Here is a 14,426-nt window from a genome sequence, read left to right as displayed (position 1 = left end):
CGCATTGTACTTCAACCTCCTCCACTGATACACGTGGTTCATTTAACAAGAGGCTGTATGTGTTCCATGTTCCCCTTCATAGGCAGAACTAGAGATCTGATTATAAAGCAAACAGTGGTTCAGTTCCAGCAACACAGAGGCAACCCTAAAGAGCTCCAAGCTGGACTATGCTGATTTCTAGACAAGAGAAAGCCAACGCAGAAAGCAGTAAGACCCCAACCAGTGCGGGTAATTTGTTAGCACCACTGCCTTTTTAAACAGAGTCCACTTTTATTAAATTGTTCTTGGCTATTAGGGGAGCGGGCTTACATTTAATCTTATCTGCTGCATCGTTTGAGCTGTCCACAAAGAACATCTTGCCTGTGCACAGGGAGACGACAATTCTTTTGTATTCCTTTCTGAAATTCTGGTTCAGTAGTCCGTATATAATCGCATTGAGGCAGCTGTTGAAATATGCCATGTAGTAACTAGCCACGAACAGCCACTCTGGGATTCTGGGGACCATGGTGGCAGGGTCTGAGGCCACGATGAGCCCTATGAAGTTGAGTGGGGCCCAGCAAATGGCAAAGAGCACGAAAACGACGAACATGGTGACAAAGTTCCTGAAGTCCTGCGGCTTCAGTTTGGGCTTGTTGTCTGGTTTCACCCTCCGTCTGACCCGAAGAACCAGGATCCAGATTCGTAAGTAGCAGAAGCTGACGATAATCATAGGCACGATGAAATGGAAAACTACCACCGCTATCGTGTACGCGGAGCTGACAGACTGGGTGAAGGTACAGGAGTAGATCCGGGGATCGTACTGGAGAGTTCCGGTTTGCAGGTTGGGCATGATGGCGACAAGTGTGAGCACCCATATCAGGAACACGTAGCAGAGGGAGTTCTTGTTACTGTAGAGTTTGTCATACTTAAGACTGTGGCAAATGTAGCAGTAGCGATTAATGGCGATCCCGGTGATGTTGAATACCGAGCCGATGACACTCAGACCCATCAGAAAGGCACTGATTTGACAGTGCAGGTATCCCAGATTCCAGCCATTGTTAAATATGGATGTCAGCACCAAGGGATATGGGTAAATAGCCACCACGAGGTCTGCAACAGCTAAGCTCACCACAAACATATTTCCTAAGAGGGAAAGAGGTGTAAAACACAGGTTAACACCAGTATTACATGCATTGCATCTTTAAACGTATGTTAAAGAAAGGGGGATTGGAAAGATAGCCAGTATAACATGGCGTGCAAGCTTGAGGACTGGATTTTGGATTCTCAGTACCCATCTAAAAGCCCTGTGGGTTTGGATACCTGCCTATAGTCCCATGCAAAAGGAGCGGGAGACATGGGATCCCCAGAGCAAGCTGGCTAGCCAGATTAGTAATAGTGGAAAGCTCTGAGTTCGATTGAGAGAGCCTGCCTCCAAAACGAAGTTGTAGAAGGACTGAAGAAGACATCTGTGTCAACCCCCAGCCTCACACCCATGAACTTACACATGCATACATGCATAGAGACATGCAAATATATATGATCACACAGCATATATACTTCCATATTGCTAAAGAAAGGAAGGGGGAAGGAAGGAAGGAGGAAGAGACAGACAGTCCGGGGAGGCAGGGGAGAGACAGGACAAGCTCTTTCTGAAACGTGGGTGACCTGAAACCATGTGGCATGAATGCCACGTGATAAATGAAATAAATGCCACCAATAAGCTTCAACGTGGCCCTTGTTGAGTCACGTCCACTTTCTGAATGTCTGTATTCCAGACCATTCCATTTCCCAAAGCATGGAATTTCAGACTATATTCTCTTCTTGTAACCAGTCAGTCTCAAGATCATAGCATGTTCATGCCGTCTTCTGTTTGCGGGGGGGGGGGGGGGGGGGGGGTCTCACCTACGAAGTCTGACATCACCTTACTTCTCAAGTCTTCCATGAATTCCTTCAATTCCAGATCTCTGATCTCTCTGGTTCTTCCAAAGCTTAAAAGGGGCTTCTAGCTTCTGGTGTTGGGGGGGCTATATATCTTTGTCTTAAGAGAAAAAGGCTCCACCGTCAGTGTCTGGATTTGAAGATGGTGTCATCTCTGACTAGATGTGGAACTGGACCAAGGCATTTCACTTTGGCAATGTTCCACTCCTTCTCCTATGATACAGAGATGTTGGAAAGTGTCTCCTTCCTAGTGTCAAGTGAGCCTCAGATGAGGCAATGTATGCCAAGCACTGTGCACTGTCTGCAACTCATATGAAAATTGGTAATGCTCTGCAACTCCCTCCCTCAAACCAAAAGGAAAGGAAGGCATTCTCCTGTATTTATGAATAACCAAATTAGAATATTAAACCCCACATATTCTGAATCAGTGGTAATCTTCTACTAATTTGATAATGGAACACATTTTCAGTGTATAGAAAAAGAACTTATCTAGCTAAATTGTATGAGATGTTCTACCAATATAATCTTTTTTTGTGGCTTTAAAAAAAAGCTTGATTTCTTAATATCCCTTCTCTTTTGAGTTGCTCCTCAGTACAGTTTTGACAATTTTATTAATTTTTTTCAAGCCCATCCTAAATGGATATGCCCACATCCTTTTCTTATTTGCCCAACCAGAGATAAGCAGTTTCCCCTTTGAAGATGCCAAAATTATTTTATTTATATCCCATCTAATTTGGAATAGGTTATAATACATTCCATTCAATAAGAATTTAGCAAATGCATATAAAGAGTTCTGGGGGACTGAGTAAGAACAGACAGGGAGACAAAACTGTAACAGAATCAAGAGCAAGTTTTCTATCTATCTATAGAAAGGGGTGGAATGCTAACTAACCTCTGTGGAATGACACAGAGTTGAGAATGAGTACATGACCTCAGGGGCTAGGGAAATGTCCCAGTTGGTAAAAAAAAAAAAAAAAATGTTTGACACACAAGCAGAAGGACCCAACTTTGGATCCCCAGCGTGTGTGCTTGTGGAGGTAAAAGGTTGGTGTTGGGCATCTTCTTCCAATGTTTTCCTCCTTACGTTTTGAAACGAGGTTTCTCCTGATCCTGGAGCTCATCTATTGTCACAACTGTAATCACAGTGACAGGAAGACAGAGGTAGGTGGGTCCCAGAGCTCACTGACCACTCATTTTAGACACTAGATGAGCTCCAGGATCAGGAGAAACCTCGTTTCAAAAACTAAGGAGGAAAACATTGGAAGAAGATGCTCAACATCAACCTTATACCTCCACAATCATGCACACATGTGCGCTCCCCAAATATACGCACACACCAACATACATGTACTATGCCTACCTCCAACCCCCAGAAGAATACATGGCCTTAAAATGTCAATAATTATGACCAAATGGTATAATACTATTACCTAATTGTGTTCTTAAGTGAAAGGAAGGAAGGAATGAAAGAAGGGAGGGAGGGAGGGAGGGAGAGAAAGAGAGCGAGAGAGAGAGAGAGAGAGAGAGAGAGAGAGAGAGAGAGAGAGAGAGAACTCTTCCTCCCCAAATCCCCTAAATATAACACATGTGAACATTACAGCAGGAGAGAACAAGGCCACCTGATAAACACATCTACATAGACTCTCTGGCTTAATTTTTCCCCAAACATTTGTAAAATGAGATTAATCCAAAGAAAATTAAACTAATGATTTAATTAATGTAGTTAATTGAATACTAATGAAGCACAATTGTTGTAAAAGACATGAAGGATCAAAGCCACACACACGTACAACACACACACACATATACACACATACTCAACTATAATGTTGTCTGTGATTTGAATTTTAAGCTCTTTAAAACTAAGTCTACACTAAGCTGTTTTACTATGTGCCATTCTGGGTTTAAATGTACTGTTTGGATGTTCCGTCAGTGTATAGCTGGGTTTCATACATTAAACATCATTTTAAACTACTAAATGTTTTGAGCGAAAATGGGCTGACTCCAGAATTTAACTATTTCCCTTGTCATTTAAAATTATCTGTGGGGAAAAATAATTTACCATTGAACCTTTAGTTTGGACTCATCAGCAGCTTTTTCAAGAACTGACTTTTGAAGAATCTGGGGAGATGGGGCAGGGGGCGCTGTGACTGCTGCACAGGCATGAAGACTTGAGTTAATTCACTCCTGTAAAATGCCAGGCATGGCCTACACACACCCACAGTCCTGATGCTGGAGCGGTAGAGATACAGAATCCCAGAATTATTAGCGAACCATTCTAGGCAAGTCGGTGAGCTCTGGGTTCACTGGGAGATTGTGACCCAAAAACAAAGATGGAGAGTAACTGATACAGATATCCAATGTCTACTTTGTGGCCTATACACACATGCACAGGCATGGACTGTACATACATGTACACACATGCATGCTTATGCATACACAAATGTAACACACACAAACATATATATGCATGCACCACAAACAGGCACACAAAGAATTTTTTTTATAACAATTTTTTTTTCTGAAAACTTTCAGCACATTTCTTACGTCATAACTGCTTTTTATCTTCTTTCCTTAATTGCAGTTAAAGAAACTTTCATTACAAAGCGCTACTTCGTGTCAAATGTCTGGAGGTAACAATGTAATTTACATGATCAAACCCAGGAAAAGTCCCTGTGGGTGCTGTTTGAGACACAAACATGAGGAACCCACACACTCTGGGAGCTGGAGTCTAGAAACAGAGGAAAATCAGGTTTACAAAGAAGCATACAAATATCTGCCTTTGGAGAGGGCAAAATCTGTCTAGCTGAATCCAGTACCCCTCCTTCCCCACCTTGGTGAGCTCTGTCTCTGGTCTTCTTCCTGGGAGTACAGGCTTATGGAATACTTTGTCCTGACTTGAATAAAAGCGAATTCTAGACACTGAATGGCATTCCCTGATAGGATGCTGTGTCCACTGTGATGGAATTTCTCAAGGCGTGCTTCTAACTAAGGAATTCATTGTACAGTAATGGGGACATGCTCTTGGAATTCACTGGGTTTGTTAGGTTTCCCACCTTAGAATATTGGTTTTGAAGGTTCATTTAAAAACTGATTGGGTCACCCTGTGGATGGGATACCCCAGGGTGGAATATGAGTGTCAAATCTATGATTAGTCTATAGTATTATTAACCTCATACCAAAGATTCACTGGTCATAGAATCAAAGGCAGATGTTTTAGCTTTTCCTTTCACAATCACACTAGTGACTTTTTTACCAAACTGTTTGCTTCCTGGCCTCTGCCCTTACAACTTTAGGCTCCTTTGGTCTTGCAGGCATGTCCACCCTGCTAACATGTGGCCCATGGGCCACATGTGTCCTAAGATATCAGTCTGACCCAATACCTGTATAGATCAGAACATCATGCCACAACATGGGAGGCCTGGACAGCCTTGAGAGCCTAAAAGCTTAGATCCAAAGAAGAAACTCTTTCACCAGCTCGGGAGCCCATGGTTTCATTAAACCGAAAGTTGAGGCTGACATTTATATATATTTTGGGCTCCTTATTTCAGTGAATCAATGGGAGGGGGCTAGTCCTGTAATCTGTCTTGATTATCAATAAGGAAGACAGATTATCATTACACACAAGACCCATAAAGTACATATCTCAAGGGCAAGAAATGCTAGGAAGTTTCAGCACTCCCATATTTCGTGAATAAAGCCAATGGGGAGATAAAATAGCCCAAACCAGGCAGGCATGTCAATGTCCTAGAGATTTAGAAATAAATGTATGAGCTACCTGAACAGGCAAGGAACCATGACGTGTGGAGGGAAAAGGAAGTGGGGAAAGGAAAGTATTTAAAAATATTCATGATGATCATGTGACCAACTGCAGAGGTGAACACTAAAGTAATTACGAATATTTCTTATTTACCGTGGTTCGGTTGTGACCCTATTAACCATTGGTTTCCTCTTTCCCTTTGCTATTGGCCTGTCATCCAATTTGTGGCAGCAGTGAAGCCTGTATTTCGGTAATTAAGCTATAGGGTATCAATGGGGACTGTGATTCAATTAGAAAAATAATAAAAGTCATGTAAAGATGGATAAAGACATGGCTATCTTAGGGAAAGAGGGTTGGTAGGTTCCGATTTTCTGAAGAGCGGTCCCATTTTGCCAGACAGAGGCATCATTTTGGTGACTCCTTTATTAGGAAGTTGTCCTTTGACTAAAACGTCTACCTGTCAAGGTGCCGTGAGGGGGACTACTATTTTAGTGCTATGTTGAGTCACATGTTCCCAGAATTCCCTTCTCCATACAGCTATGGGTTAGCATGACTCACAAAAGAATTTTTTACGTGACACAAAAGATGAGAACGAGGTGTCCGCTGTACTTTTCATGCTCGGGAGTTTAAAGCGGTTTGTTAGACACTGATGTAGTCCCTCCACGAAGTCAGCTCTGGGAGAGTTTTTAAGAGTCCTGTTGTGGACCAGATTCTTAGGGCTTATTCATCTCTGTTGCTTCAAAGAAATCTGTCATATGCAAGCCTGAGTCTTGCTTGCCTTTGGATAGGTCCTTCTACATCACTTTGAGAAATCATCATTCTGACACTGCAGAGGACAGGCACCAAAACTACATGGAGAAACCCTGTCTCGAAAAATCAAAATACACACACACACACACACACACACACACACACACACACACATATATATATATACACAGAGAGAAAGAATGGAAGAAAATAAAATCTGATCAGATTCAGTACAATTCATTTTTTAAGTTGTGGATTTACAGGTCACTATGCCACCTCCTAACTTGCTTGTTGAGTGAGGAAATGTATGCATTTCTTAATATCTGTTTATGCAAATGAGACACGGGTCAAAAGGATATACAGGTAAACCCTGACTGAAGACTAGCTGTACTGACTATTCCCCCTTTTCTAACTGTGTTCAGGCTGACAGAGAGACCCTGCCTTCTTCAACAGAAACACACATGCTCTAGACCATTGAAGAGGCAATCAATGGGTATTTCTCAAAGATACGCTGGTGCATGCGCAGAACTCTGCTTGGCCTGCTCAGTTCACTTATTCTGCTCTGGAAAGTCAGTTCTTGATTGGTACCTGCATTTTTTTCTCACCTCTAATTAGGTTGGCCAAACATGTTGACTACAGTGGAGGTATGGTATCTTAGAAACTTTCACTGAAAGTTAATAGCATTGCAGACAAGAGAAGCTTTTAGTTTTTTGTTTGTTTGTTTGTTTTCCTTCCACCCCCCCCCCCCCCCCCCCCCCGGTTGAGACATTCAAACATTTATTCTTCTGGAGAGTTACAAATTTATGACAACCACATTGAGGGTTTAGTCTTGGAGAATGGGATAGGAAAGAGTGCTGAATATTACCCAAATTATTGCAGCTAATTTGAGTTGTTTATGCATACAACTGGAAAGGATACTTACCTGCCTTAAGATTGAGCTGTGTGTTGATTGAATGGAAAATTCATTTGGAGAAATTCTCATGGTATTCCTACAGTGTAAGGTAGAATATGATTGACCCTTAAATTTTTGATGATGTGTCAGAGTGAAAGACTTGTGTAAAGCATGGCATCTAAAGAATGAAGAGATAGCTGAGTGGGTAAGGGCACTTACTGTGCACTCATGAGGACATGAGTTCAAATCCCCAGCAACTGACAATACCAGGATATGAATCTAGGGGAAGCTTGTCTTTAAACTTGGGGTGCACACTGCTGGTAGTCTCTGAGAAGATATTTTTCTAAAGCAATCAGACTTTTTCAGTCCAGGAACGAGTGGTACTGCCCCTGGGATTTGATGTGCACAAAAAAGAAAAATTAAATTGCCTTTTATGTTCCCTTGCACAGTTCAAAGAATATTCCTTAATCCCCCTGGGCACTTCTGCTTTCTCTTGTCATACCACTAACATTCACCCACGTGGAATCGGCTAGACACAACAGTTTTAAAACAGATCTTTCCGTAAACCTGGCCTCTTGAATCTGAATCTATGAATTTTCTGAAGTTCAGATGTTCATCAAAAGGAAATCTGTGTGAGCAGTCATCAATGGGTCTGTGGTCTTGCTTTCTTCACAGTTAAGATCCAGGCTGAAAGAGGAAGTAAATAGGAATTGGCCCACTGAGAAAAAACAGTACCTTGGTAGATAAACACAAGAGAGCCACTGATTTCTACTGTGTGGGTGTCACTTAGAGACTCAGAGTACAGTACTCTATCTGGAACACTATTCTTGAGCAACTACTGTATAGTAAGTTCTGTGCTAATAGGAACCTCAGGCAGGGTCCTGGATCTCACTGTTCTAGAGGGTCATATTTCCATGTGATTGTATGTGGTTATGTGTTGCTTTGCTGAAGGGAGCATAGATGGTCACTCCAAATGAGGATAAAAGGATTAAAGGGCAATGTCAAGAACATTTAGAATTCATCTTTCTCCCTACTAAGCTTGATTAGTTTATGGGCGAGACTAAAGTAAGTAGTTTCTCATTTTTCTACCAAGAAGCCAGAGGCTTCCTTAGAAAACCACCCCAGGTCATTGTGGGAAGTTTCCTAGGAAGGAAGCTCAAGTCAGAGAATTGGCTCTCATGGTCATGCTGGGGCTTGACAGGAGGAACTCTAAGCCAGCCAGGAGAGCAGAGTTAGGCAAGGGAGAGTGAGCAAGGATGGGAACTCTGGGAGAGCCGGGCTTAGCTTAGTCTACAACTAGGATCCTCCGGGCATAAATCCATCCACAGCATTGCCGTTGCTGCAGACCAGGCTTTCTGTCTCCCTGTACCAGTCACTGGTCACCGAGGGCAGTCACCGGAGAACCAAACCTCTGTGAGCCTACAGGGAGTGTGTGGGCCTCAGAAATTTCAGAGAGAAACGGAGCTTCTTGGCAAAGGGGATCTGAGACAGGCATTAGCAACAACTCGGGAAAGGCCTATAAAGAAAGGAGAGTGAGCAGATGTGAAGACCAGGACGGAGGACCAGGGCTGCTTCTACCAGCGTTCTGAAGAGAGCACTCAGGCAGAAACTCGTTCTCTTCGTATTATAGCAATGTACAGAGGGTCGGTGGGAAAAGGTTAATGCAGCAACTTTATGGACCAAAGCCTAAAGTTGGCCTTGAACTCACAGAGATCCACCTGGCTCTGCCTCCTGAGTGCTTGGATTAAAGGCATGCACCACCACTGCCTGGCCATTCTTTCCCTTAATAGTAAAATCTAGTGATTATACAGAATCCTTTGAAGAATTCTAGGTATTTTTTGAAACAAGTTTATTGAAAAAAATCTTTATTTTAGATAGTGTTGTGGATTATATACTCCAGCTATAGTTAAGAAATCCAGATTTACACATCCTGAAACCTAATAAAATATGTATTTTGCTTTTAATTATGTGTACGTGTGTGTGTGTATCTGTGCAGGTTTGGACACTTGAGTACAGGTGCCTGTGTAGGCCAAAAGAAGGATTAAAATCTCCTGGAACTAGAGTTGCAGTCGGTTGTGAGCCATCCAACATGGGTACTTAGCGTTGAACTTAGGTCCTCTGCAAGGGCAGTATATGCTCTTCACTACTGACCTATCTGTCCAGCCTCTCACAATCTGGAATATCTGGTTACACACACACACACACACACACACACACAACACACACACACACACAACACACACACACACACACACACCACACACACACACACATACACAGAGACAGAGAGAGAGAGAGAGAGAGAGAGACATATACACATATATATTTAGTTTGTAATAATTATAATACATATATGATAAGTTATAATACCAAAGAATTTGCATGTGAAACATCTCTCTACCTTAATATTGTCTTTATTCCTACTCTTAATCTTGTAGACCCTCCATTAATATCTAGCATTACTATTCCCTTCATGCCCATCCAGGAGCTCCCAGTGTTAAGGGAAGGGCAGAGAGAGACACACACTGATGACTATAGCATCAACCAGTGATAAAAACTGCTACAGGGAAGTTACTATCATGGCAGAGTCTGTGGGAGCACTGGGGCAGGAAGGGCCTGTTCCAGTTGAAGGATGATGGATGTCCCTCTGGAAAGGGCTTTAAGAATGGAAAGACACCCAAGAAACAATGTATAGGGAACACAGGCTTCATATGAGTCAGAGTTTGGATAAGAGGAGTCCCCACAGGCTCATGTGTGGTAAACATTTGTCTCCAGGTAGTATTTGGGGAGGCTGTGGAAACACTAGGAGTTGAAGCTTGGCTAGACAATACAGGTCACTGGGTTACAGGACCCTAGGGATATGTTATCTATGGCCCTTTTCTGATATACTATCTCCTTTGTTCCTGTTTGCCATGAAATGAGAAAGATAGTGCTGCCCTGACTGAGCTGCCTAAAACATGAGACAAAGGAACCAAGGACTGGATGAGAGGGGGATCTGTGGTTGGTATATAAAGTGAATAAAAAACTTCTTAATAAGAAAAAAATTTAAAAAAATAGAAGCAAACTAAATAGAACTAATCATTGAGTGCATTATAGAAATACAATAATACCATTATTTGTATATAAGTTCAAAACAACAGGTAAATAGATGGGTGACTAGGTAGACAGACAGATAGGCTTGTGGGCAAGTAGATTGTGAGGCAGACCTCAACCTCATCTTCCTAGGGTATGCCTTGATATAATAGTCTTAACTTCATTGACTCGACAGAGGAATTGAGTACCTCATCTCCCAGACAAACTACACACCAAAGTAGTCATGAGACTCAACTTGGATCCTCTGACTTTAATCCCTGGGCTCCTTGCATTGCCCTAGGCTGGGTTGTCTTTGTTCTAGAATAAGAAGAGCTGTTTCCTTGGCTGTGAAATTGGGGTCCCAGTTTTCTCATCTACCCGGAGAGACTGTGATGTCGACACATGAACTGTGGGAGTTTGCTTTGAAAACTGCAGGTTGCACTATACTATGCACTTAGTTATGGAGTATTAGGTCAGACTTTCTACATAAGAAAATAAGTAGAAACCAAACCATATACGCTATACTGTGAAAAGTGTAACAGAAAACACAGTTTTATCAATTACCTGGTTTAATTTTTCTCAAGCTTGGAAATATTCCTAACACAAATCCATCTATAAAGTTTTTTAAATTCCCGCACTGTTGGTTTGGGAAACTAATTCATATCATTGTTGGCATTGGTTGGATATAGATATAATACATTATTTGATTGTAAGTAGAAATAATCAATCAACAATGATCATCAATTTTTGTTAGTCAATTATAGGTCAAGACAATAAGAGAGCGAAGTTTTACCACAAATTTAGATTAATGATATATTGAAAAACCGGATCAGCCTGCTGCTTTCAATTCATCCCAGAAGCTGTATTTTACTAATACTCTGATTCTCTCATAATTGATGTCCATCATAACATTCACAGTGAGAAAATGCAAGAAGTAAAATTCATTTTTGTGGGAAATATTTCTGAAAACATAAGATGATTTAAAGATATTGTCCCAGATACCTACTATTTTAAAATAAATTTCTCTTGAGATTTTTTTTTCAATTACCTGGTGTGTATATTTTATTCTCTTGTCTAGTATTCTTTTCAGACATCACAGAACATTGGTGTTCAAATTGCTAGTAAACCACGTGACAAGCCACTCTCTTGACCCTAAAACAGATGTGCTGAGTCGAGGCAGCAGGAGGCAACACCTGGTTCTCTGTTTTTCAAATGCTTCTCATGAGTAAAGCTCTAATTTCCACTATCCCTGGGAAACAGCTGAGGGCCATGTGCTCACTACATGCACTTCAACTCTGCTGTTTTCTCCTTGAGCATTGTTATAAACGGAATGGCCAGGCTGGCTGCTGACTACGGCTGTTCCTCCCCAGTGAACACATCTTGATGGAGTCATGACAATTCTAATAATTTCTCTCCTTGGTCCATCCAAAACCAGCAAAGCTGGCTAAGTTATAAGAGTTGGTTCCTTGTACACACCCCTTACTTGGCTCATTCATCACCAGAGCCCCTAACCCATCCTGCCAAATGTCACCCATAGTTTCTCATCTAGACAGCATCCCACCCAGGAGAACTTGAATGATTCTCTGTGGTCAGCTACTTCATCCTCTCTCAAGTAGGGAAAGCTGCATGAGGGATTTTTAAAACTCGTAAATGTTCCTTGAAAGGGAGAGCAGATGTCATCAAGGGGCCATTTTCCCCAGAAGAGAGAGGTAGATATGAGATGGCAACCTGCTAACTTATGATAAGTTGGCTGTCTTCACCAAAGATATATTTGGGGAAATCAAAGGACTTTAGAACGGGCAAGCGCCTGACTGGTCTTCCCCACAGAAGAGGTGTTATCTATAAACACAGTGAAAACCTTGGAGTCTGGACTCTGGGCCATTCGCTCTAGCAGCTTCCATTCTTCTCCATATTCCCTGACACCACTGTCCCCACACAGGAGCGTTTGACTGATGAGAAGCTACACATGGCTGGCTATACAGCTACACCTTGATAATCACAGTAGATTGGTTCCACGGACCCTGTGGTACCCAGCTCCAAAGATGCTCAGGTCCCTACAATCAGATGACATGACATCTGCATTAAAAACTATGCACATTTCCTGTGCCCTTTACATGATATTATTTATGGTATCTAGAATAGCACAGTTGTTGACTGAGTGGACGCTAAGACACATGCCTGACATCCCAGCTACTCTGTGGAGATGGGAGGATCACTGAAGCCTACCATTCAAGACCCAGCCCAGAAAATTAAAGCAAACCCAAATTGTAAATTCTATATAACATTTCTCACACTGTGCTGTTTGTGGAGAAGCTACAAAAACCACACATGTCCAATGTCTTTGACCCTCCGTTAGTTGAATCTCTGGATACATGATACTGAAATATGTGGAGCTAACTGTGTGTGTTTTCACCCTATCACTACCATGAAAATCCATTCCCCATTGTCCATCTTGCCCTTGAATCCTTTTCTTGCTCCCTCAATTAGCACTCTGTCAGATTCTCGTTGAATTCCAGGGGACTTGGAACTTAGAGTAAGGTAAGTGGCTTCCAAAGACTCACTGGGGCCACAGAACAGTGCCAACTATGTCCCCCTAATTTGTTGCTTGCAATCATGGCCACCCAGGCCCCAGCATGACAACTTTGTAGAATTCCGAGTTCTATAGAGCCCAACTGTCTGTGCATGGAAGCCTACCATTTTGTTAATTTTCACCCTTTGTGCATATCCTATACAGCTTTCCTTGCCAGATAACTGACTTTTGAACAGGCAACAGTGCTGTTGCACTGTTTTAGGAAAAGTTTTATTTCAGTATAATGTACATAAAGAAAAATGCACCACGCCAGAGCCTGCAATGCTGCCTTTTAGCAAGCCAAACAAACAAACCCAAACATAAAGTCCAAATGTCTACCTAGCATTAATTTCTCCATCTTTTTCAAAGTATTTTCACAGGCATCATTTCACCTGATACTTGCAACAATTACATTAGAGCACAGTGCATAGTGTGGGACTAAAGTGTAGGCGTTATCCCTATCTGACAAATGTGGGAAGTAAGGCTGGACCACAACTGATTTCTTGGGTTGTAATGTATATAGTGAGAACATAACTTCTGGAATCCTTCTCCTGTGTTACACCCACTGAAGATGTATCATTTCGCATTTGCAAAACTTGGACAGGAAAAGAGCAGATAGGCAGTCAACCTTTAGCATCTGATTGGTTGCTTAAAGATGGTACCTGTTGTAATTGCTCAGCCCCTCAGCTAATTGTGTTGGTGATTTCTTCCTAGAGATATCAAAGGCCAAGCTAGTCTCTTGAGAAAAGGAAAAGGTTAAAAATAATTCTGCAATTATACCAGATTTCCAGAGGAAAGAATTATTAGAAAGGTCATGTGTTTTAGCATTCTTATCTTTTTTTCTGTTCTCTGTGTTTCTCTTTTTAGAAAAGATTTATGTATTTTTATTTTATGAGTATTAGCGTTTGCCTCCATGTGGGTATGTGCACCACATACATGCCTGGTGCCCATGGAGGTGAGGAGAGTGTGTAGGATCCCCTGGAATTGGAGGTACAGATGGATGTGAGCTGACATGTGAGTGCTGGGAACCGAACCTGGGTCCTCTGCAAGAGCAGCCCATGCTGTTAACCACTGAGCCATCTCTCCCACATATTTATCATCTTCCCACTTTTAAAACCAATGAAAAAATTGAACAAATACACAAACTGAGCAGTCATTAAAACATTTTCTTTGAGACAGGGTCTCATACATAATGCCAGTTTGCCTGGAACTCACTATATAGACTAGGCTGGCCTCAAACTCAGAGACCCACTTGGCTCTGCCTTCCACACACTGTTATGTACCATGACACCTAGCATCAATAAAACTTTTAATAAGCATCTAACAACAGATTTGAATCAGCTATCTCTAGCTCTGATCCAAATCACTATTTTTTTTAAAGCCTCAAATGGTTTGAACTCAATGGTGGTGTATTTGAGCAAATAGCCCAGTTATAAAAACATGATGCTCTAAAGCTTTATGGATTA

The 14,426-nt window shown here is 41.8% G+C and overlaps 1 protein-coding gene across 1 annotated transcript in view; it reads right to left on the bottom strand.

Annotated features, from left to right (window-relative positions):
- Positions 1 to 253: 253 nt before the first annotated feature.
- The window catches only part of Mtnr1a (melatonin receptor 1A), a 20,768-nt gene continuing 6,595 nt past the window's right edge, over positions 254 to 14,426 (bottom strand). Inside the window, exon 2 of the mRNA XM_059245016.1 lies at positions 254 to 1,122. Coding sequence (XP_059100999.1) covers positions 254 to 1,122 — 869 coding nt within the window. The remainder of the gene's footprint in view (positions 1,123 to 14,426) is intronic.

This window comes from Peromyscus eremicus, chromosome 17, assembly GCF_949786415.1.
Source record: "Peromyscus eremicus chromosome 17, PerEre_H2_v1, whole genome shotgun sequence".
NCBI lineage: Eukaryota > Metazoa > Chordata > Mammalia > Rodentia > Cricetidae > Peromyscus > Peromyscus eremicus.
This window is presented reverse-complemented; position numbering and strand designations above follow the sequence as displayed.